This window comes from Oryx dammah, unplaced genomic scaffold (genome assembly GCF_014754425.2).
Source record: "Oryx dammah isolate SB20612 unplaced genomic scaffold, SCBI_Odam_1.1 HiC_scaffold_12, whole genome shotgun sequence".
Lineage (NCBI taxonomy): Eukaryota > Metazoa > Chordata > Mammalia > Artiodactyla > Bovidae > Oryx > Oryx dammah.
The window spans coordinates 4,877,162-4,900,512 of NW_024070196.1; the positions used below are offsets into that span (position 1 = coordinate 4,877,162).

The following is a 23,351-nucleotide window of genomic DNA, read 5'->3' on the forward strand; positions in this document are numbered from 1 at the left end:
CTAAAATCACTCACAAATAATAAGTAAATCATTCCAACAGAAATAATTCTTAAAACTCTAGGGCTCTTGCTAATTGATGAAATTTGGAGAATTAGCTCAGCTTTCTCTCAACAGGAGAAGTCTAAGAATATGAATAATGTGTATGCAATGATCAAAACCCCACTAAAACAAAACTCAGATACCAAGAACAACTCACTCTTAAGAGTTTTGATTTATCCATGGTTTCCACTGTTATTGATTCTACCATGTATTTCTTGGGTAGATTTCAATATTTATTGTTACACTGAATTTAAGCACAATTTCTTCTAAATTTGCCCCAGAGATGGAAAAATAAATGGTAATAGAGTCCTTATAAAGTTATCATTCAGTCATTTTCCCAGAAAGCTAACAGAGCCCCAACTCCTAACATTTTTTCATGAGACATATATCCTAAATTCTGTTCACTTAAAAAGGCTTTCTTATCCCTTCTTGCTATTCTCTGAAACTCTGCATTTGGTTGGGTATATATTTCCCTTTCTCTTCTGCCTTTCACTTCTCTTCTTTCCTAAGGTATTCTTAAGGCTTTCTCAGACGACTTTTATCTTCTTGCGCTTCGTTTTCTTGGGGATACCCAACTGAATGCAGAGTTCCAGAGAATAGCAAGGAGACATAAGAAAGGCTTCCTCCATGAGCAGTGCAAAGAAATAGAGGAAAACAACAGAATGGGAAAGACTAGAGATCTCTTCAAGAAAATTAGAGATACCAAGGGAACATTTCATGCAAAGATGGGCTCAACAAAGGACAGAAAGGACAGAAATAGTATGGATCTAACAGAAGCAGAAGAGATTAAGAAGTGGCAAGAATACATAGAACTATCATATCCTGAACAATCATGACAGTGTGGACACTCACCTAGAACTAGACACCCTGAAGTGTGAAGTCAAGGGGGCCTTAGGAAGCATTAGGCTTTAGGCTTTCTAAGCTTTTTAGTCGCTCAGTCGTGTCCGACTCTTTGCGATCCCATGGACTGTGGCCCACCAGGCTCCTCCATCCATGGGATTCTCCAGGCAAGAATACTGGAGTGGGTTGCCATTTCCTTCTCCAGGGGATCTTCCCGACCCAGGGATCAAACCCAGGTCTCCCGTATTAGAGGCAGACACTTTAACCTCTGAGCCAGCAGGGAAGCCGTCGGAAGCATTACTACGAACAAAGCTAGTGGAGGGGATGGAATTCCAGCTGAGCTATTTCAAGTCCTAAAAGATGACGCTGTTAAAGTGCTGCACTCAATATGCGCAGATTTGGAAAACTCAGCAGTGGCCACAGGACCAGAAAAGGTCATTCCAATCCCAAAGAAGGGCAATACAAAAGAATGTTCCAACTACCACACAGTTGCACTTATTTCACATGCTAGCAAGGTAATGCTCAAAATCCTTCAAGCTAGACTTCAACAGTATGTGAATTGGAACTTCTGGATGTAAAAGCTGGATTTAGAAAAGGCAGAGGAACCGGAAGCCAAATTACCAACATCCACTGGATCACAGAGAAAGCAAGGGAATTTTAGAAAAACAACTATTTCTCTTTCATTGACTATGCTAGAAGTCTTTGACAGTGTGGATCACAACAAACTGTGGAAAATTCTTAAATGGATGGGAATACCAGACCACCTTACCTGTCTCCTGAGAAACCTGCATGCAGGACAAGAAGCAACAGTTAGAACCTTACATGGAAAAATGAAATGGTTTAAAATTGGGCAGGAAGTATGACAAGGCTGTATACTGTCACCCTGATTATTTAACTTATATGCAGAGTACATTATGTTAAATGCCAGACTGGAATGAATCACAAGCTGGAATCAAGACTGCGAGGAGAAGTATCAACAACCTCAGATATGCAGACGATACGACTCTAATGACAGAAAGTGAAGAAGAACTCAAGAGCCTCTTGATGAGGGTAAAAGAAGAGAGTGAAAAACCTGGCTTAAAACTCAAAATTCAAAAAAACAGACACATCACTTTGCCAACAAAGGTCCATATAGTCAAAGCTATGGTTTTAAAGTGGTCATGTATAGATGTGAGAGCTGGACATAAAGGAGGCTGAGCGCTGAAGAATTGTTGCTTTCGAATTGTGCTGGAAAAGACTCTCGAGAGTCCCTTGGACAGCAAGGAGACCAAATCAGGTAATCCTAAAGAAAATCAACCCTGAATATTCATTGGAAGGGCTGATTCTGAAACTGAAGCTCCAATACTTTGGCCACCTGATGCGAACAGCCAACTCAGAGGAAAAGACCCTGATGCTGCGAAAGATTGAGGGCAGAAAGAGAAGGGGGCAATAGAGGATGAGATGGTTAGATGGCATCACTGACTCAACGGACATGAGTTTGAGCAAACTCCAGGAGATAGTGGAGGGCAGGGAAGCCTGGCATGCTGCAGTTTATGGGGGTTGCAAAGGGCTGGACACGGCTTAGCAACTGAACAACAATAAGAACATATTCTAAATTTTATTTTATTTTTTTTTATTTTATTTTATTTTATTTTTTTTTTTAAATTTATTTATTTATTTTTAATTTTTACTTTACAATTCTGTATTGGTTTTGGCATAGATTGACATGAATCCACCACAGGTGTACAACAATAAGAACATATTCTAAATTTTAAACATGAGAAAATCATGTTCATTCTAATTTATGTATACATGCCTCAAAACAAGGACACTTAACTACAACTTTCCAGTAAATGCTTAACAAATCTGAGTATGACCGAATGATTATCTTTTTAACATACTGATTAACTATGTAGCTTGTTTTAAAAAGTGTTTTATAAAGTCAATTCAAAGAGACATAAATTACTGCCATTACCACAAAACATATTTTTTATTCCAATCTGAGGGACTACAATGGATGTATAAGCCAGTGAAACTGACTGGCACTTTCATGTTCACGTACAACAGGTTACAATGCCCGCCGACTTTGATCACTGTATATACTATTCTGGTTAAGGGGGAAAGGATAAAACCAAATGTCAGCTAAATAATCTCACTGAAAATCTTCAAATATCTTAATTATAAAAGTCTTTTTTTTTTTTAATTTTATGTTGGCATTTAAATTTGGAAATTGGTGACTGGCTGGAAAATGTTGTCTCGCAAAGTGTGCCTTGTGTCTTCAAAGGTTCATAATCTTAGGCAATTGGTCAACCCTCTCAAATTCAAAGTTATTCAAGTTATTCAAAGTTATTCAAAGCCTAGAGAACACCAGCACAATGCTATGCAACGACTACTGAGATACTGATGCACGTGTTGCTTTTCTATATCTTTATTTTTGTGAACATAAGAATGAAAAGGGTAAAAAAAAAAACCATGTCAGGAGAGAGCCCACTCATTTTGTAGAAGACAGTATACTGGGTTACACTAAATGCCTATTTCTAGGATCCATTTAGCAAGGAATATATTTTAAAATATAAGTTGTTTCTCACTAAGATATTGGCCATTAGTATAATAAAATATAGAATACTGCAAGAGGGCTAAGGAGTACAAAGGCATGGAGATATTCTTTCAAGTTGTGAAATTATAATACAGTATTAAAGGATGCTTGGAAGAAAGATCCTTGGAAGAAAAGCTATGACACTAGGTCTGTATAGTCAAAGCTACGGTTTTTCCAGTAGTCGTGTATGGATGTGAGAGTTGGACTATAAAGAAAGCTGAGCACCGAAGAACTGATGCTTTTGAACTGGAGAAGCACTGGAGAAGACTCTTGAGAGTCCCCTGGACTGCAAGGAGATCCAACCAGTCCATCCTAATGGAAATCAACCCTGAATATTCACTGGAAGGACTGATGCTGAAGCTCCAATACTTTGGCCACCTGATGCAAAGAACTGACTCATTGGAAAAGACCCTGATGCTGGGAAAGATTGAAGGCAGGAGGAGCAGGAGGAGAAGGAGACGAACGAGGATGAGCTGGTTGGATGGCATCACCTACTTGACAGACCTGAGTCTGGGCAAGCTCCAGGAGTCAGGGACGAACAGGGAGGCCTGCCGTGCTACAGTCCATGGGGTTGCGGAGTTGGACACAACTGAACAACTGAACTGAACTTAACGCAGTATTAAAATTAAAATACCTCACTGAACATCCAACTATTGCTACTTTACTAGAGCTCTGTCAAGAAAACAATCATTTTTACATCCACATGATTTTACTTTCTTTCACTTGTGTAAAATGAAAAAATACCTAAAAAGGTTATTATAGGCAAGAGTATTTAAAAAGGAAGTATTTTCTTTATATTAAAAAAGAAAAAAAACACATACATGGGATGTATGCAGAAAAGAGCTAACATACTAGGTCTAACTATTTACCGTTGAAAAGACCAGTTTACAAAAGATTGGCCCTCAACTGGCATCTGAGAACTTTAATTTCAGAGTGACTCTCGCCATTCCCGGAGTTTTGTAAGACTTGCTCACTATGCCTAAACTGTTTATACAAACAATGTGGTTTATGCTTTCCTTCTGGGAGTCTGGAATCTGGCACATGCTAGGCAGAGGGTGCCTATGTGACCAATCTCCAATAAGAACCCAAGGCACTAATCTATCTTCCTTGGGTAGCAACATTTCACATTTGTTGTCACAGCTCTGCTGGGAGAGTTAAGCATGTCCTTTGTGACTGGTCTGGGAAAGGACCCCAGTCTTCACTGCAGGCGCCCTTTGCCTTTGCCGACTGTGCTCGGCATACCTCTGCTACAATCACAGTCTGAATTATGACTATACACTGAGTCCTGTTAGTCCTCTTTGAAAATTACTTTATTGGAGGGTGCTCTTGGGAGACCTCTGGCACAGCATATATAGTGAGAAAAATAAAAGTTTCATTTTCTAATTGCTTTGAAATAAGAAATATGTATTTATACAAATCAATATTGACATAAGTTTTGTGGTTACCACTAAAATAATTTAAATCTGTATTCTTGATATAATTTTTGAGTTTTTATTTTGGTATTTTAAAACCAATTTTCAAGTAGTAATCAGTGAAATTATTATGCACACTGAGCTGTTTATATAAAGACAACTATTAAAACAATTCCTAAATTAAATTAAAGAAAAAAGGATTATGTTTATAATCAGTGTTTTATCATGAAATCAAAGTTCTTAACTCTAATAAAGGTAGCATTTGGTGATCTTCTCCCATGTTCTACCCCACTCATCTTTAAAAATAATGGGTTCCTTACCTTGAAATGCTCCTGCTTCAATAACCCCTTCTTTGGTACTGTCAAAGCCATGAGATGTGATTTGCGTTTCTGAGAGACCAAGTCCAGCTGGTAGTGAACGCTTCAAATCCTTAGCAACATATGAATAAAAGAGAAAATCTTGTAAAACATCTCCCATCACATAGCAGTTCAGCATAATTATGTCCTTTTAATCACAGGGTGAACTATTTTTCTCTCTACTATGTAGTATTCCCTTATGCTGTCATGGAGGTCCCAGATGATGTATATCTGCAGCAAACTAAGCAAGGTTTGCTATAAGAGACACAGTGTATGCCAAATATAAAATAGTTTCACTAGTTTAGACTTAAGCATCAGACATATTAAGATTCAATGTCAAGTTTTGAATCTTCTGATACATAAGGAAAATCATTTCAAGAATTAAGATGACTAAAAAGTCATGTCTAATATTAAAAAGCTCACTGATGTTTAATATCATCTTGATGAGCCTTCGGTGATGTTTAACATAAATCATTCACTTGCAATATTAAGTTTTCCTTTGATTTGCAGGTTAGCTAGGTAAACAGGGCTTCAATCAGTGTGAGGGAAAGAAAATTTCTTATGATTTAGATTTAGTTTAAACTACTGATATTTGCCAACCTAACTGCAATTTAGCTTGTAACTGTAATAAATACAATATTTGACATTCAGTCTTAGAGTAAAAGAAAGGAGAGAAAGCCACGAAACACAGATTTCCAACTAAAAGTTCTTTCTTGCCTCTGGCTTGGACATGAGGAATTACCCGATTTTCATCATCAGTCTCGGACTGGACCCTACTGGTTCTTCATACACTAAAAGATGTCTTTGAAATTCTTCCTTAAGGCCCTATTCCACCACATATAAAGTACAGCTATAATCTGAAACTCCAGCAACCTTCACACAGGAACTTCTTTTCTGATTATCCAGTTTTAGTTTTCTCATAGTGATTATCACTAACATATTCAATAAATATTTGTTGGACAAATAAGTAAATGAATTTGTTAAATAAACTAAGGGGAACATCATATAGATTAAGCAGCTGCAGGCTTCTCTGGTGGCTCAACGTAAGGAGTCCACCTGCCAACACAGAAGACACAGGCTTGGCCGCTGATTTGGGAAGATCCCACTTGCGGCAGAGCAACTAGGCCCATGTGCCACAGCTACTGAGCCTGTGCGCTCCAGCCTGCGAGCCACGACCCCTGACGTCTGCAGGCCCCAGAGCCCATGCTGCATGACGAGAGAAGCCACTGCAACGACAAGGCCATGCGCCACGAGACAAACGCCTGCGCAGCGGCGAAGACCCAGCACATCCCCAGACCAGCCAACAGAGCTGCTACAGCAACAAGCTCACTTTAAAACTCATTGAGTATCTGCTTATTCTTGCTATGTTAGACTTGTTGGGCAAAAGAAAAAGATAACATAAGGGAGAGACAAGATACACAAACATTAATATAAAAGTTGAACCTGGTGCCAAAATAAAGACAGTATCAGAGGAATCTGGAATAGGGGCTAAGTCCAGGAGAACTGAATGGGAAAAGAAAAAGTACTTCTTGAGCTCTGAAATATAGAGGATTTATTTATTCCTTCAATCCACATCTACTGAGCTCCAAGTTCACGACAGCCACTGCTCTAGACACTACATATGGAGCGCTGCAGGAAACAGACCCCCTCTGTCCACCAGATGCACCTAAGGCATGATGGGAGGGGGAGACTGACAGTAAATAAACGTGTCTCAGGGACAGTGCACTCTGTAAAAACACAGGAGACCCTTGAAAAGCACAGGTTTCAACCATGTCCCTTTCTTTTCTTCAATAAATATGCTTGTACTGCAGTACTACAAGATCCAAGGTGGTTGACTCCTCAGAGGCTGAACTGTGGATACAGAGAACCAAAGGAAAAGTTATACAAAAGTTTGACTGTAAGTAGGGTGGACACCCAACCCACAGTTCAAGCATAAACTGCAGTAAGTAGTAAGTTTAATTTTTTAAGGCAGGGTAAGAGGGATGCATCACTTCATGGGAAATAGATGTGGAAACAGTGGCAGACGTTTGTTTTTGTGGGCTCCAAAATCACTGCAGATGGTGACTGCAGGCATGAAATTAAAAGACGCTTACTCCTTGGAAGAAAAGTTATGACCAACCTAGATAGCTTATTGAAAAGCAGAGACATTACTTTGCCAACAAAGGTCCGTCTAGTCAAGGCTATGGTTTTTCCTGTGGTCATGTATGGACGTGAGAGTTGGACTGTGAAGAAGGCTGAGCGCCGAAGAACTGATGCTTCTAAACTGTGGTGTTGGAGAAGACTCCTGAGGGTCTCTTGGACTGCAAGGAGATCCAACCAGTCCATTCTGAAGATCAGCCCTGGGATTTCTTTGGAAGGAATGATGCTAAAGCTGAAACTCCAGTACTCTGGCCACCTCATGTGAAGAGCTGACTCATTGGAAAAGACCCTGATGCTGGTAGAGACTGGGGCAGGAGGAGAAGGGGACGACGGAGGATGAGATGGCTGGATGGCATCACTGACTCGATGGACGTGAGTCTGAGTGAACTCCGGGAGTTGGTGATGGACAAGGAGGCCTGGTGTGCTGCGATTCACGGGGTTGCAGAGTCGGACAGGACTAAAATAGTGAACTGAACTGAAGAGGGATACGGAGTGACAAGCAAAGGGTGCTATTTTGGATGGGATATTCAGAGAAGGTCTATCTGAAGAGGTAAAATGTGTGCAGAATTCTGAACAAAATGAGGGACTGAGCCATATGGCTCCTGTGGGGAAAAAGCAGTGATGTAAACGGTCACAATGATGCTCTGTTTCTTGACTGAATGACAGACACACAGTATCCACTGTACTGTGAATTCACTTCACTGTTATACAGTTTACCGTTTTAAAGTATGTAATTCTGTGGGGTTTGTATATTTACAGGTTGTGCAGACATCATCATTATCTAATCATCTTCATCACCCCAAAAAGAAACTGTACCCATTAGAGGTCACTTCCCATTTCCACCTTTCCCCAGCCCCTCACCAACACTAACACACTTTCAGTGTACTGCTTACTCTAGTTGTTATTGTTGTTGTTCAGTCATGGCCAACTCTTTGCGACCCCATGGACTGCAGCACACTAGGCTTCCCTGTCCATCACCAACTCCCGGAGCTTACTCAAATTCATGTCCATTGAGTCAGTGATGCCATCTAACCATCTCATCCTCTGTTGTCCGCTTCTCCTGCCTTCAATCTTTCCCAGCATCAGGGTCTTTTCCAATGAGTCAGCTCTTCGCATCAGGTGGCCAAAGTATTGGAGCTGCGGCATCAGTTCTTCCAATGAATATTCAGGGTTGATTTCTTTAGGAATAGGTGGTTTCATGTTCTTGCTGTCCAAAGAACTCTCAAGAGTCTTCTCCAGCACCACAATTTGAAAGCATCAATTCTTCAGTGCTCAGCCTTCTTTACAGTCTATCTCTCACATCCATACATGACTACTGGAAAAACCACAGCTTTGACCATACAGACCTTTGTGGGCAATGTGATGTCTCTGCTTTTTAACAGGCTGTCTAGGTTTGTCATAGCTTTTCTTCCAAGGAGCAAGTGTCTTTTAATTTCATGGCTGCAGTCACCATCTGCAGCGATTTTGGAGCCCAAGAAAATAAATCCGTCACTGTTTCCCCATCTATTTGCCAGGAAGTGATGGGACTGGATGCCATGATCTTCGTTTTTTGAATGCTGAGTTTCAAACCAGTTTTGGACATTATTCTATGTTCCTGGCTAGGTCAGATAGTAACTCTATGTTTAACTTTTCAAGGAACTGTCAGAACTGTCTTCTGAAAGGGTTGTACCATTTCACATTCCCCAAAGCAATGTATGAAGGTTCTAATTTCTCCAAATTTTCATCAATACTTGTTAGATATCTGTCTTTCTGACTGCAGTCATCGAGGCAGGTGTGAAGCAGTATCTCACTGAGGTGAAGATTTACATTTCCCTGATGACTAATGGTGTTGAGCATCTTTATGTGTGCTTATTTGCATCTGAATATCTCCCCTGGAGAAATGTCTTGTCAAATCTATTGCCCCGTTTTTAATTGGGGCATCTATCATTTCACTGATACAGATAAAAATCACTTACCACTCATATGACTTATATTTTTTCTCCACTTTCTTGGCTGTTCACTTTCTTCATGGTGTTCTTTGAAGCACAAAAGTTTTAAATTTTGATAAAGTCTTATTCATTCTTTTGTTGCTTATGATTTTGGCATCATATTTAAGAAACTAAAATGCCTAATCCAAGGTTATAAAGATTCACCACTAAGTTTTTCTTCTAAGAGTTTTATGGTTTTAGCTCTTACATTTAAGTCATAGATCCATTTTCAGTTAATTTCTAACTATGGTGAGGGTGATGGTGTGTGGTCTGCATTCAACTTCATTTTTCACATGGGGATATCCAGTTGTCCCAGAACCATTTGTTGAAGACTATTCTTTCCACGGGCTTCCCAGGTGCCGCTAGTGGTAAGGAACCCACCTGGTAATTCAGGACATGTAAGAGATGCAGGTTCAATCCCTGGGTCAGGAAGATGCCCTGGAGGAGGGTATGGCAACCCACTCTACGGCTCTTGCCTGGAGAATCTCATGGACAGAGGAGCCTGAAGAACCACAGTCCATGGGGTCACAAAGAGTCAGACACGACTGAAGCAACTCAGCATACACGCATTCTTTCCACACTGAACACTGCCTTGGCACCCTTGCTGAAACTCAGCTGACCATACACGTAGGGTCTACGTCTCTGCCCTCAATGCTGTTACACTGGTTTGTAGGCCATCCTTCAGTCAGTACCATGTTGTTCTGATTACTGCGGCTTTGTGGTAGTAAGTTTTGAGGTCACAAGCAATGAGCCCTACAACTCTGCTCTTCAATTCTCTGGGCATTCTACATCCTTTGTGTTTACATCTGATCAGTTTGTCAATTTCTACAAAAAGAAAAAAAAAAAAAGCCAGTTGTGATTCTGATAGAGATTGTGCTGAATTTGATCAAATTGGGGAGATTCCCATCTGATCCCTGCATGTGAGATGCCCTTCCATTTATTTAGATCTTTTTAAACTTCCTTCCACGATGTTCTGTAGTTTTTAGGAAGATCTCACAGGCCACAGGGCATCTTGGCCTGCCTGCCCAAGAGCCCACGCTTCTCCAGAGCTCGAGAAGAGGCTACCACCATGACAAGCCCCGTGTGCTGCAACTGGAGAGAGGAGCCCCACTCACCGCAGCAAGAGAAAGCCTATGCCCAGGAACCAAGTCCCAGCAGTAGTCACAAAGATAAAACACAAAATTAAAAAAAACGTAAGATAACATGGGCAAGATAACCAGTACATATTTTGGGGCACTCAGTTGAAGTTAGCCATCGCACTCCTCTGTTAAAGTCATCTTTACAACTAATCAGTGCTATCAGTAATAATCACAATAGCAAACATTTCTCGAGAACTTACTATGTGCCAGAGATTGTTCTAAGCACTTTACATACAGTCAGTCCTCACTCTGCATGACAGGGCAAGATTAAGATTGTAAAATTAAACAAGCAGGCTGAAACCATGCAAAGTGGTTAATGGGAAAAGCCGATCATTCCATGAACTTCAAAAATTCATCTCAAAACTTTAAAGATTCTTTCCTTGCTTATGTTTTTAAGTGAGCTTTCACTAAGTTCCTCTGGCTCAAATCTAGAGCTCCTCCAACAGTGCAGCAGTGCCAACAGACCTATGGGTCAGCTATTTCCTCTACGACTCATTTAGGTCTGATCTGAATTTCACTCCTTCCACTGTGACCCTTTTTTACTTCTTTGCTGCACTTGTATCTTTGTTCACCCATGCCCTTTTGCTTATCCACTTCTGTAAAATATCACATGGGTTTATGAGCAAGATACAAGGTGATAACACAGCCACATGATTTGCTATCTGTGTGTGAAATGAATAGCAAATACAGTGGCCATCACCAAAAGACTCTGAAAGTGACATGATTACACAACAATCATGGTGTGCGTTGGTATTCACATGGCCATTTATAGTCTAAGTTTGTACTTTATACTACTGCTGCTGCTGCTGCTAAGTCACTTCAGTCGTGTCCGACTCTGTGAGACCCCACAGACGGCAGCCCACCAGGCTTGCCCGTCCCTGGAATTCTCCAGGCAAGAACACTGGAGTGGAGTCCCATTGCCTTTTCCATGTACTTTATACAATTACACTTAATACAATATAATACAATGTGGTGACAGCAATCTGAGCTGTGGTGTAGGGGACAGGTATTATTTAATTAAACCACAGCAACCAAAATTAGAAGAAGGCAATGGCACCCCACTCCAGTAATCTTGCCTGGAAAATCCCATGGACAGAGGAGCCTGGTGGGCTGCAGTCCATGGGGTCGCTAAGAGTTGGACACAACTGAGCGACTTCACTTTCACTTTTCATTTTCATGCATTAGAAGGAAATGGCAACCCACTCCAGTGTTCTTGCCTGGAGAATCCCAGGGATGGGGGAGCCTGGTGGGCTGCCGTCTATGGGGTTGGAAAGAGCTGGACACAAATGAAGCGACTTAGCAAAAGCAGCAGCAACCAAAATTAATACATTCGGAACTATACAAGGAAGAACTACCTAAAATAACCTCATTTAGTAGTATTATCACTACTATTTTACAAATGGGAAAAAGGCCACACAGAAATAGGACTAAGCATCAAAAAAAATATTAATTAACTTATCATAAATATAAATAGCTACTAGCAGTTTATTAGAGACTCAGAATTTATTTTACCTAGTATGTTTTCTTTAAACAATTTAGTTAAGAAATACCTTTTAAAACTCATTATTTCAGAATCTGCTCAAGTTTAAACATACTAATGCAAATACATTCTCCACTTGTAATTTCCTACTGGTACAAAACAGACAACATCTGTCATTCTGTTTCACTTTTATTCTAGTGTCACTTAAAATCTCTTGTCACAGGACATCTTTTTCATCTGTGCAGTGTTTTGAGGGAGCACTTCGAATTAAAAACACTCTTTACCCTCACTTTTACTTACTTCCTATTTTAAAACCAATCTCTGAGTCTGTTCATTTTGCTGAATAAATCATCTTTACCTTCCCAGTTTATTTTTTAATATACTAATGTACTAAATTAATGGTTTCTAGTTTTAAATATCAGTGATCCTTTTATTTGTATTTACATTAAAACCACATATTAAAAACCAGATAATCATCACTTACAAGATAAATAATGTCAAAGCACCAAGATATTTCTTAAACTTTGTGAATTTGGCTATTAAGGTCAATTATTTATAGAGTGGTTTCCCTAGATATTGCTTTGCTTCAAGTCTTGACAGCTTTTCAGCTCTCCGTAAGTAAAAAAGTGTTGAAGACATCTCTCAAAATATGAGGGATAAAAAACTGTAAACAACATACAAGGGGGAAGAGAGGTCCAAGAGAGTTGTGTTTACTGTATTCTTAGAACTTAACTGAAAGAACTCTACTCATTTGAATCATCTGTCCTGTCACAAAATAGTGTGCAAATTCCCAAAAAAGAGATGTAGTAGTTGGGAAGGGAGGAGACAGTAACAGGTTCAATAGTAAGTTTGATGTATACCTCTCACCCACTAAGTTTTCAAGAAGTTACGGGATGCTTCCATTTGGTCATGCGTGGTTTCTGGAAGAAACAACTGCTAGCTTTCTGAGGATATTACATTTCACTCAAACCCCTCCCAATGGTCTCCCAAGAGTCCTTTACTCAACAAACAAGAAGTTCTTCCATGAAGAGCCTGCTGTCCTTTATGTAAACCAGCTGTAGCATCCAAAAAGCACTAAGGCTCGTTTGCTTAGACTGCTACTAACAGAAGGAGCCTAACCAGAGTGGCACCAACAGGGCCATTCAGAGTGTGAACAGAATTACCATTCTGATAGCTGTCTGACTGTTAGGCTGCTCCAACACAGAGCGATCTGCTCTGAGAGACGAATGCATGGCTTGTCAGAAAACACTCAGTATTTTACGAGCTTGTTGAATGCTCTCTGTAAAACACACATTCTCTAAGTAACATAATTTAGCCCCACAGTTCACAAGAACTTTAAAATGTGTTTTTACGTAACTCTTAAATTTTTTAAATGTCTCACTGGTAAGGCTGTGACTACCTTAGTAACTTTAAAAATAGCTGCTACTGCATTTCCTTCTATAATTTCCAGAACATACTTGGGAGACAATGAGCCTATTTGCAACCAACAATGTAAAATCCCTACTTCGCATTTTTATACTGCTTACACTCAACTCAAGGTTTAAGACTTTGCAAAGTCATGCTTAACAACTGTACAATAAAATAATATAAACCTGAAGTTAACTTTCTATTCAAGCTACTAGGATAATACTGTAATACTGGAGTATTTAATAGTTTTTAAAAATAAATCTTCAAACAATTAAAATATAATCTCCTGTCAAAAAAAGTTTCACATATAGTTTCTTTTCAAAGGACATAAGTTAATACTTGTAGTTAAGCTTCCATAAAGCTGTGAAGGGGTGGCTCATTTTCAACCAAAATGACTTGTTTCCATTTGCATATTTTAACAGAGGTAAGAGTAAGTATGAGGTTAAAAATGTAATCTTATAATTTAGCATAGTAATCTACTTTTGAACTAAAGTTAGTGCAAAATTAACAAAAAACCAAATGTTTGGCATATTTGCTTTAAAATACACATCCTTAATAAGATGCACAACACTACAATGAAGCAGAACTAGAGATTAATGAAAATTCCGTTTTTACTCAGAGAGAGGAGGAAAAAGCTTAAGAGGGAGGAATTTGCTAGGCATGCATTGTAAGCAGCAACCATCAGTACGGATTCTCCAAGCAGTCTATAAACTACAGACTCTCTTCCCTCTAGTTTCCTCACGCTGCATCTTCCAGGTTTTCCTCCTATCTGCACCTTTAAAAATGGCTCGGGGTCCTTTACAGGCTCTACTTTCTCTACTGAGAGCAGAGTCCACAGTCTCACTTTCCTTCTTCCCGTGGTGACCTAACTGAAACGTCTCCCTCGTCTCTAGTCTTGTCAGCCTTGAAACAGATTCCCTAACAGTAGGCAGAAACAACCTTCTAAAATGCAAACGCCATGAGGCCCTTCAAGTTTTTACATCATTTTAGGTAAAGTCTGAGGTCCTCCACTTTTAGGTAGGGTCAGAACCTCCACATGGTTCTGAGGTTTTACAGAACCTTATCCCTACTTAGCTCTTCAGGTGCATTTCGCACGCCTCTGCCCCCATACCCCAACTCCAACAATCGTGAATTTTCAATTCTACGGTCTCCTACTGATGGGCCTATTCTTTATCCTTCTTCATCTGGTTAGTTCATCCTTTAGATTTGGCTTGGAGAGCAATTCCCTAGTCATTCATACCGTTTCTCTCACACCATGCCATACCAGGCTAAGAACATCACCTCTCACACGGCATCAACAGTATTTGTCTGTATTCTCTCTTCCTGAAGACAGCAAGCTCCCTAAGACCATCTATCTTATTCCTTTCTGGCATTAATAGCATTTAGCAACCCCATGGATGGAGGAGCCTGGTGGGCTGCAGTCCATGGGGTCGCTAAGAGTCGGACACGACTGAGCGACTTCTCTTTGACTTTTCACTCTCATGCATTGGAAAAGGAAATGGCAACCCACTCCAGTGTTCTTGCCTGGAGAATCCCAGGTATGGGGGAGCCTGGTGGGCTGCCGTCTATGGGGTCGCACAGAGTCAGACACAACTGATGTGACTTAGCAGCAGTAGCAGATATATAATACTAATACTTAACTTAATTTTCTCAATTTACACATCTCATTCTTCAAAACAGATAAAACCTTCCATAGCATTTATATAATTTCAAAAGAAACAGCTAGAAAATTCTGTATTAAATATTTTATGAACTCTGATAATTTAAAATCCCCTTTTGTTGTTTTGACAGTTAGCTACTTATAAGGAGAGTGTGCCAGAAGCAAAGCTGTGGTTCACCAGACTTCCACACCCCCAGTGGCTCAGAGGTTAAAGCGTCTGCCTCCAATGCAGAAGACCCGGGTTTGATCCCTGGGTCGGGAAGATCCCCTGGAGAAGGAAATGGAACCCACTCCAGTATTCTTGCCTGGAGAATCCCATGGATGGAGAAGGCTGGTAGGCTACAGTCCATGGGGTCACAAAGAGTCGGACACGACTGAGCGACTTCACCCCACCCCACCCCACCCCCAACCCGGCTGTAAGCATACTACAACATCCTTAGCCTCCTCATGGTGTCCTCTACTGACAATTACACTGGGTCACAGCGGGCTATTCTCCAACATTCTGCTTATCAAGTGGGCAGAGGGAGGGGCAGCATGCTCTCAGCTCTCCATGGTAAACTACCAGTTCTCAAACTTTAGCTTGGGTAAGAAGCATCTGAGAAAACTACTAAAAATGCAGTTCTTCTTAGCTGCCTGCTGTAGTTCTTGTTAAGTTGGAGTGTGGAGCCCAGGAGTCAGAATTTCAAACAAGTAAGCCAGGTGACTCTGCTGCAGGGAACCCTCTGTCTGCGTCCTGAGGAACTCTGCCATAGGGAACCACTTTCTGTCCTCGTGCAGCTCACTTCCACCCCTCACCGCCCTGTGGATGGCCCAAACTACTCCACTCCGTCACTTACCTTCTTCTCAGCCAGTCCAGGGCGCCGACACACCCAGGTTTTCTGTTCTATCCACAACTCCTACTATTATCCCGGGTGTTCCCAACGTTTTGCACGCTGCATTGGGCACTTTCAGGGAATGATTCTGTGTTCAGTCTGCAATCCTTCCAAAGCGATATATAAGGCATCTAAGCTGAGTTTTCACAGCTCATCAAACATTCTACATGGTACATACAGCATGTAATATGTTGCATTTTTAAAAAATATAAATTCTGAAATACTTGAAATAAAGTCTACTGCATGAGCCCGTCTACCTACACTGATGTAGAATGATGGGCTGTAGTAATAACAGTCTGTAAAGATGTATAATTTTTCCCCCCTCAGTATGTTTGTAGAAAGCGTAAGGTAGGTAGTTTGATTCAGATTTGGTGATATGTGGTTAGACAAGGGGCCAAAAAAGTGTAATGGCAGATAAAAAAATACACTCAACTAATACAATACACCCAACCTACACTTACGTCTCAGCTACAATGCGTTTCATCTTTCACGCCCAGTTCTACTTACGCACCTGGGACTCCCAGGCCCACTCTTTGAACCTTGTCATTGCTTAGGAAGCAACACTTCTGGAATTTTAAACCTAACAACTTATTTTATGACCACAGTCTCCTCTCATATCTGTTAATTCTCGTGATCCAGACAGCAAATCTCCTGGCTTGCCAGCTTTCCCCATTTTATCAACATACACACAGATATATGCACACACAATCTCAATCTCACTTCTCTCTCCCTGCCCACTTCCCTCTCAGTCACTCAACAAACTTTTAACAAGAATTTAAAGGTGGAAAATCTGACAGTTGACTGTCTGTTCTCTTGGTCCCACCCCAACCCCTGCGTCCAGACTATCGTCTCGATTCTAAGTAGCACTGAAGTTTGATAAGAATGAAATCATGTACCAATTTGCATCAAGAAAATTCCGAATTCATTCAAAAACTATTACTGTGGAAATATTTTTATGTAACTACATTCAAAACAATTTCTCCTAGATAGTGAAAGTTGTCCATGATACCATTTGTTTATAAAGGCACAATCTAAAAATGATAACTAAGATACACAGGGCTTCAGCCTTTCATTAAAACTTATGTTTATTCACAATTTTCTATTTCCCAAACAGGAATACAAATCCAGAGTTAATTTAATAGATGTATATATAATAAACACATTTTAAAATTTAATTTGTGGTAATAGTACTAAGAATATATTCTATACTTTAAAAAGAAAATATTAAAATGAATCTATATTTGCAAGGATTAAACAATCCTTGAAAAACATTTGCCATACCTTTAAAAGTGTAAAAACTGGCCTTAGGGAAAAGCCCTCATCAAATGTGACCGAGCTACTAAATTTTTCAGGTAACGCAGAAACATTCATCACATGCTATTCAAACTCCAGGGTAGGATGAATGAGGTAGAAAATATGTTAGATTTAAGTCAAACTAAAACTCAATCTTTTCTTGAAAAATCACTGTGATCCATAAGCTATACAGTGTGCATATACTATCTCTGTCCTAAATGTAACTGCAAGCTCTTGGGAAAAGCAGATACATAAATGGACAGTTATGTTATTAAGGTGAGGGGAGGAAATACGTTCAAACAGGCTCTTGTAACTCCTCTTCTTCTCTTCTTTCTCAGGTCTTTAGACTGCTAAAGGACATGATCCAAACTGATAAGTACAGGGGAATGGAGAAACAATTTAACAAAACAGCAACAAAAAAAGAGTCAAAGAAAAATAACAATAAAACCTTTCAAAACAACAAAATCTCCAGCAGCAGCAACAGCGATCATGATGCATGCTGGGAAATTAAGGACACAGGATGTGTCCAGTCTAAAAGTCTATTTCTTCCTGTTGTTCCAGGGAACTCTTGAAACTGTGTTTCTAGTTCTCATTCTAATATTTGTTCATTCGTTCACCAAACATCTAATGAAAGCCCTATTATCAATTATGTGTAGCACTGCTGCCAGGCCCTGGAGATAAGGTAATGAACGAACCTGCCTCACGACACTGTACTTATAGCCAATCACGTTAAGTTTTTGGTATACCTAGTCAATGTAGGCAATTCCGTCATAACCTCAAGGCCCCTTTCCTCAGTTGTAAACTAAAGTAGTGAGATCCACGGATCTTCGAGGTACTTCTATTGAATTAACATTGTGTGATTTAACTCAGAACTTGTAGACCAGGAATATTTAAGACGTAGGGAACCCAAGGATCCACAGGCATAATTCAAATGACCCTAAACTCCTTGAGACTGAACACAAGGTTTGGCAGTTTTGTATATGCGTACGTTTTTCTAGAGACAAGGTCCATAGGTGGAAAAAGCTAAATTAGGAATTTTAGTTTTGGGCCTAGCAGAGGAAAAGTTTTATTTTAGCTAAGGTAATTTTTCTAAATCTGCCAAATATAACTTAATTCATAAGAAGTTTCCATTTAATTCACAAGGAGCAAGTATTTGCTTCTTTAAACTCATGGTACAAATTGCACATTTCTAACCTAATATTTTGACCAGCACTGTAGGACTGTTGCTGAAGCTCCAGTATTTTGGTCAAGTGATACAAATAGCTGACTCACTAGAAAAGTCCCTAATGCTGGGAAAGACGGATGGCAGAAGGAGAAGAGGGCTTCAGAGGATGAGATGGCTGGCTACCATCACCGATGCACTGGACATGAACTTGGCAAACTTCAGGAGATGGTGAGGGAGAGGGAGGCCTGGTGTGCTGCAGTCCATGGGGGTCACAAAGAGTCGGACATGACTGGGTGACTGAACAATATAACAGAATAAATTATATATAGCATGTAGCTTATAAGTGAAAGAATCATTTGTATTCTTTAGAGATTAAACTTTACACTACTCTTTAAAAAATACCAATTGCTTTTTATTTAGGAGAAAAAATAGTTTTGCTGTAAAGAACTGCAAATACTAAGATTATTATCCTATTCTCTCTTCACATAGCTGTTGCCCCTCTAAGACAAGTAACAAACCTCGAAACATTAACAGATGTTAAGCTGCTACCAGGGAGTTTCTAGGGCAAATTCTCCCACTATATCCTCTATTTCAATGTGAATGCTGAGGTACAGTCCACCAGGGCCTCTCATAGGAGACTAAGAAGGGAAATCAAATGAAAAAGCAATCAGTGGCAATAAGACACAGAGAGAACAGAAGCATCTACTCTCTCACTGCCTGGGCCACAGTGACACCGACTGGCCAGCCAAGTTATGGCAACTTAATAAGCCATCTTAACTTTTGGCTCAGATGGTAAACAATCTGCCTGCAATTCAGAAGACCCAGATTCGATCCTTGGGTCGGAAAGAGCCCCTGGAGGAGGGTATGGCTACCCACTCCAGTGTTCTTGCCTGGAGAATTCCATGGGCAGAGGAGCCTGGCGGGCTACAGTCCATGGGGTCGTGGAGTCGGACACAACTGAGCAACTAACACGTTCATATCATATATATATATATATATGAAAAATTTTGTATAAGACTTTATACTTTTAAAAGTGTAATATGCATTAAATAAAAGCCATTATATGATTTATTCATTGTTATTAATTTTTAAAATTGAAGGATACTTCATTTACAGTGTTGTGAGTTATATAATTTTAGACATCAAGTACATATAAAAGAAGATGTGTATTAGTAAAACATGCTTTTAAAACTAGAAAACTCCAGTTATGAGGTAGTTTTTTATACAATCTCTTCACTAGTCTATATAATGCTAAGCAATATTTAGTACATTATACCCACTTTCTCTATGAACTTTTATCTATTTGAAAACAGAAACATGAATTTAATGTTAAATACTGATAAAATTTCCCTTTTATTGCTCAGGAAAATAAACGAGTGTGCCAAAATGTTGGTAAATATATGCCTAACAGATTTTGAGTGTAATTTATTTAAAAGAGTCAAAAGATGCTATTGAAATACTATTTTCACTCAGTAAAAGGGATCATAGAGGTGATTTTTATTCTAAAATATTAAATATGTAAGAAACTCTCATGATATATTTTTTCTTTCATAAGAGCAGATACAAAGAGAAACAAGCTTTATGATGTTGAACTTCTTTATGGAGGTAAAGTGGGGTGTACCGGTTGACTGAATTATTGCTTCCAAGGAGTCTTGCCTACTGGTAAGTGAAGTGAAAATGAAAGTTGCTCAGTCACGTCTGACTCTTTAGGACCTCATGGACTATGCGTGCGGTTCATGGAATTCTCCAGGCGAGAATATAGAGTGGGTAGCCTTTCCCTTCTCCAGGGGATCTTCCCAACCCAGGGATCAAACCCAGGTCTCCCACATTGCAGGTGGATTCTTTACCAGCTGAGTCACAAGGGAAGCCCAAGAATAATGGAATGTGTAGCCTATCCCTTCTCCAGTGGATCTTCCTGACCCAGGAATCGAACTGGGGTCTCCTGCACTGTAGGCGGATTCTTTACCAACTGAGGTATGAGGGAAGAACTTTGCCTACCGGTAAAGTTCATATCTATTAAGAGGAGACCTCCAGAACAACATTTCCTTTTTCCCTTCTCTATCCCTCAACAGAAAATGAAACATTATAGGGGAATCTCCAAAAAGAGAATTAGACATTAAGTAAGAAGTTAACTTATAAAGCAGCAAGTTAACTGGTTTTGACTATGTAAGCAAAGAACTTACACAGATATATGAGTTAATTCACTTCACTCTAAAAAGACTCTGAAGTTAAAATTTGAAAGGATTAAAAAAACCTTTTCAATGATACTCAAAGGCAAATTAAGGTACTCAACTAAAGACTCATGAATAGGTTTAAGATACAAAGTAACCCTGAAGAAGAAGGAAGCTAGAGGAATTACCAGGTACCAAGGCTAAAGCTACTATTTATTTCAGACTTAATTACTTTAGTAAGTGGGTAAGACAGTGTGGTATTACTGCAAGGATAGACAAAAAGACCAAGAAATAACACAGTCAGCCAAGTAATACAGCTACACATATATGATCACTTGGTCACCAGCAAAGGCCCCGGTGTGGAGAAAGAATTTCCTTTAATTAATGATGTATATCACATGATATGCACGTGGGGAAAAAAATGAGCCTTGACTTCTACATCATGCCATACACAAAATTCAAGATGAATCATAGACCTATGTGCAAGAAGTAAGGCAGAGAAACTTTTAGAAGATGGAGTATCTTGATGATATGGGGACAGGCAAAGATACAAGGGTCACAAAAATCACTAAAGGGAGAGAAACACTAATAAATTGGACTTCATTAAAATTAGCCTTTGGCCATCTAAAGATACCATTAATATAGTACAAAAGCCAGTTACAGACTGGAGATACACATCTGCAATACACACATCCATACAGATGACTTGTACCCAGAACATACAAAGAACTGCGGCAGATGAACGAGAAGAAGGCATACGCTTCACAGGAAAACGAGCAAAGGGCTTGAAGAGGCACTTCACAAAAGATAAGATTCAGATGGTCAGTAAGAGTCTGAAAACATGCTCGACGTTATTAGTCATCAAGGAGATGCAAGTTAAAGCTAAGCGGTAACTGCTATGATTTCATCAGAATGGCAAAAACTTAAAAGTATGACAACACCAAAAACCGGTAACGATGTGGAACAACTAGAACACTGATTCACCGCTGGCAGGACTGCCAACTAATTTGATCATTTGGCAAACTAGTTGACAAAATCTACCGAGGCCAAACATCACGTACCCATGATCTGCAATTCCTCTCCATGGAAAATATCCCACAGAAGCGGGTGATCGTGTACACCGAAAGACCTGTACCAGAACGGCCACAGCAGGCGCAGACTGGAGACAGCCTAGGCCTCGCCTATGGCTGATTCACGCTGATGTTTGACAGAACAAACAGCAAACTGTAAAGCCATTATCCTTCAATTAAAAAGTAAATACATTTTTAAAACAAACAAACAAACAAAACCACCAGAAACAAAAATAAAAGAAAAAGAAAAAAACAAAATTTAAAAACAAAACAAACAAACCAAAAGGATAAACAAATCAGGGCCTATTAACACACACTCTGGTGTGTTAACACAATGGAAAATCGTATTACAGTGAAAAAGAAGTTGGTGGTTCAGCCGTTGCTGTGTCCGACTCTTGCGAACCATGGACTATAGCCCGCCAGACTCCTCTGTCCATGGGACTTTCCAGGCAAGGATCCTGGAGTGATTTGCCATCTCCTTCTCCAGGGGACAAGAAGAATTAGATATTGCCAAAGCAACAACAACAACATTACAGATACAATGCTGGGTGACAGCCAGTCAGAAAAGAGTACGCAGAGTGTAGTTCCACTTACATGCAGTTCAGGACAGTCAAAAGCAATCAGTGGTGACAGAACAATGACAGGAATGACTCTGGAAGGGCGGGGGATGTACTGCCTAGAAGAGGGCGAGCGGGCTGGGAAAGACCTGGAGATGCTCTCCATATTGGCGTGGGCGCTGGTTCCACAGAGCTGCACACTCAACATGTGCGTTTTTTACTATGCAAAAGCTATAGCTCAAAAAACACACCCCAAGCTAACGATGGCAGGTGAATCTTCAAAACAATGCAGCATTTGGTATGTGCTGCCTTCTTCTTAGATAGAAAGTTTCATCAAACTGTCTATAAGGACACCGACTCTCTGGTGGCAGGCTTCTCTGTCATTTTGTTGTGGACCAGGCACTGTCATCCCTAGTGCCTGGTACACAACATACACGCAATAAATATCTGCAGGACAGATTCGCAAAAAGGGGCTGTTACCAAAAATAAGACAAAGCAGTCATTAACCAAAATCCTGGTATAATGAGTTATTTAAATCAATAGAAGTTTATAAAGCTATTGATATAGAGTGTCTAATGATGGTAACTTGAGTTTCCTTAATATGCAAGCATATCTCAGTGTTTTCGAATACCAGAAAGACTAAAATCTGAAGTGAAAATTTCCTCCGAGTGCTCAGAATTTCCACCTGCCAATGCAGGATACACAAAAGATGACGGTTTGATCGCTGGGTCGGGAAGCTCCCCTGGAGGAGGAAATGGCAACCCATTCCAGCGTTCTCGCCTAGGAAATACTACGGACAGAGAAGCCTGGCAACCATGGCGTTGCCAACAGTCGGACAGCTGAGTGAGTACACACACAGCTGATTTACAGTGCTGTGTGAGTCGCAGGTGTGCAAATTCTGTCAGTCACTCGGTATTGGCCCGTGGGTCCTTATAAACCAAGTTAAAACACTTGCAATTAAAATAAAAACACATCCCAAGCTTGAAGACACATCTATTTCTTCTAAATGACGTGAGCCAAAAATAAGTGAAATAGAGTGGAATTTTCCAAAAGTCCATTAAAACAATCTATCTAAAAAGCAGTTCTCAACCAGAGGCAAGTTTCACCCTACCCCTGACATTTGGCAATGTCTGGGTACATTTGTGCTTGTTAACTACTGGAGGGGCTACTGGCAACTACTGGAGGGGCTACTGGCATCTGCTAGGAAGA

General features: G+C 40.0%; 1 protein-coding gene across 8 annotated transcripts in view; it reads right to left on the reverse strand.

The window, feature by feature from the left end:
• Nucleotides 1–23,351, reverse strand: part of ARFIP1 (ADP ribosylation factor interacting protein 1) — a 138,843-nt gene that overhangs the window by 61,808 nt on the left and 53,684 nt on the right. For all 8 annotated transcript variants that reach the window (XM_040251434.1, XM_040251439.1, XM_040251432.1 and 5 more), the window contains one exon: nucleotides 5,187–5,295. In XM_040251434.1, coding sequence (XP_040107368.1) covers nucleotides 5,187–5,295 — 109 coding nt within the window. The remainder of the gene's footprint in view (nucleotides 1–5,186; nucleotides 5,296–23,351) is intronic.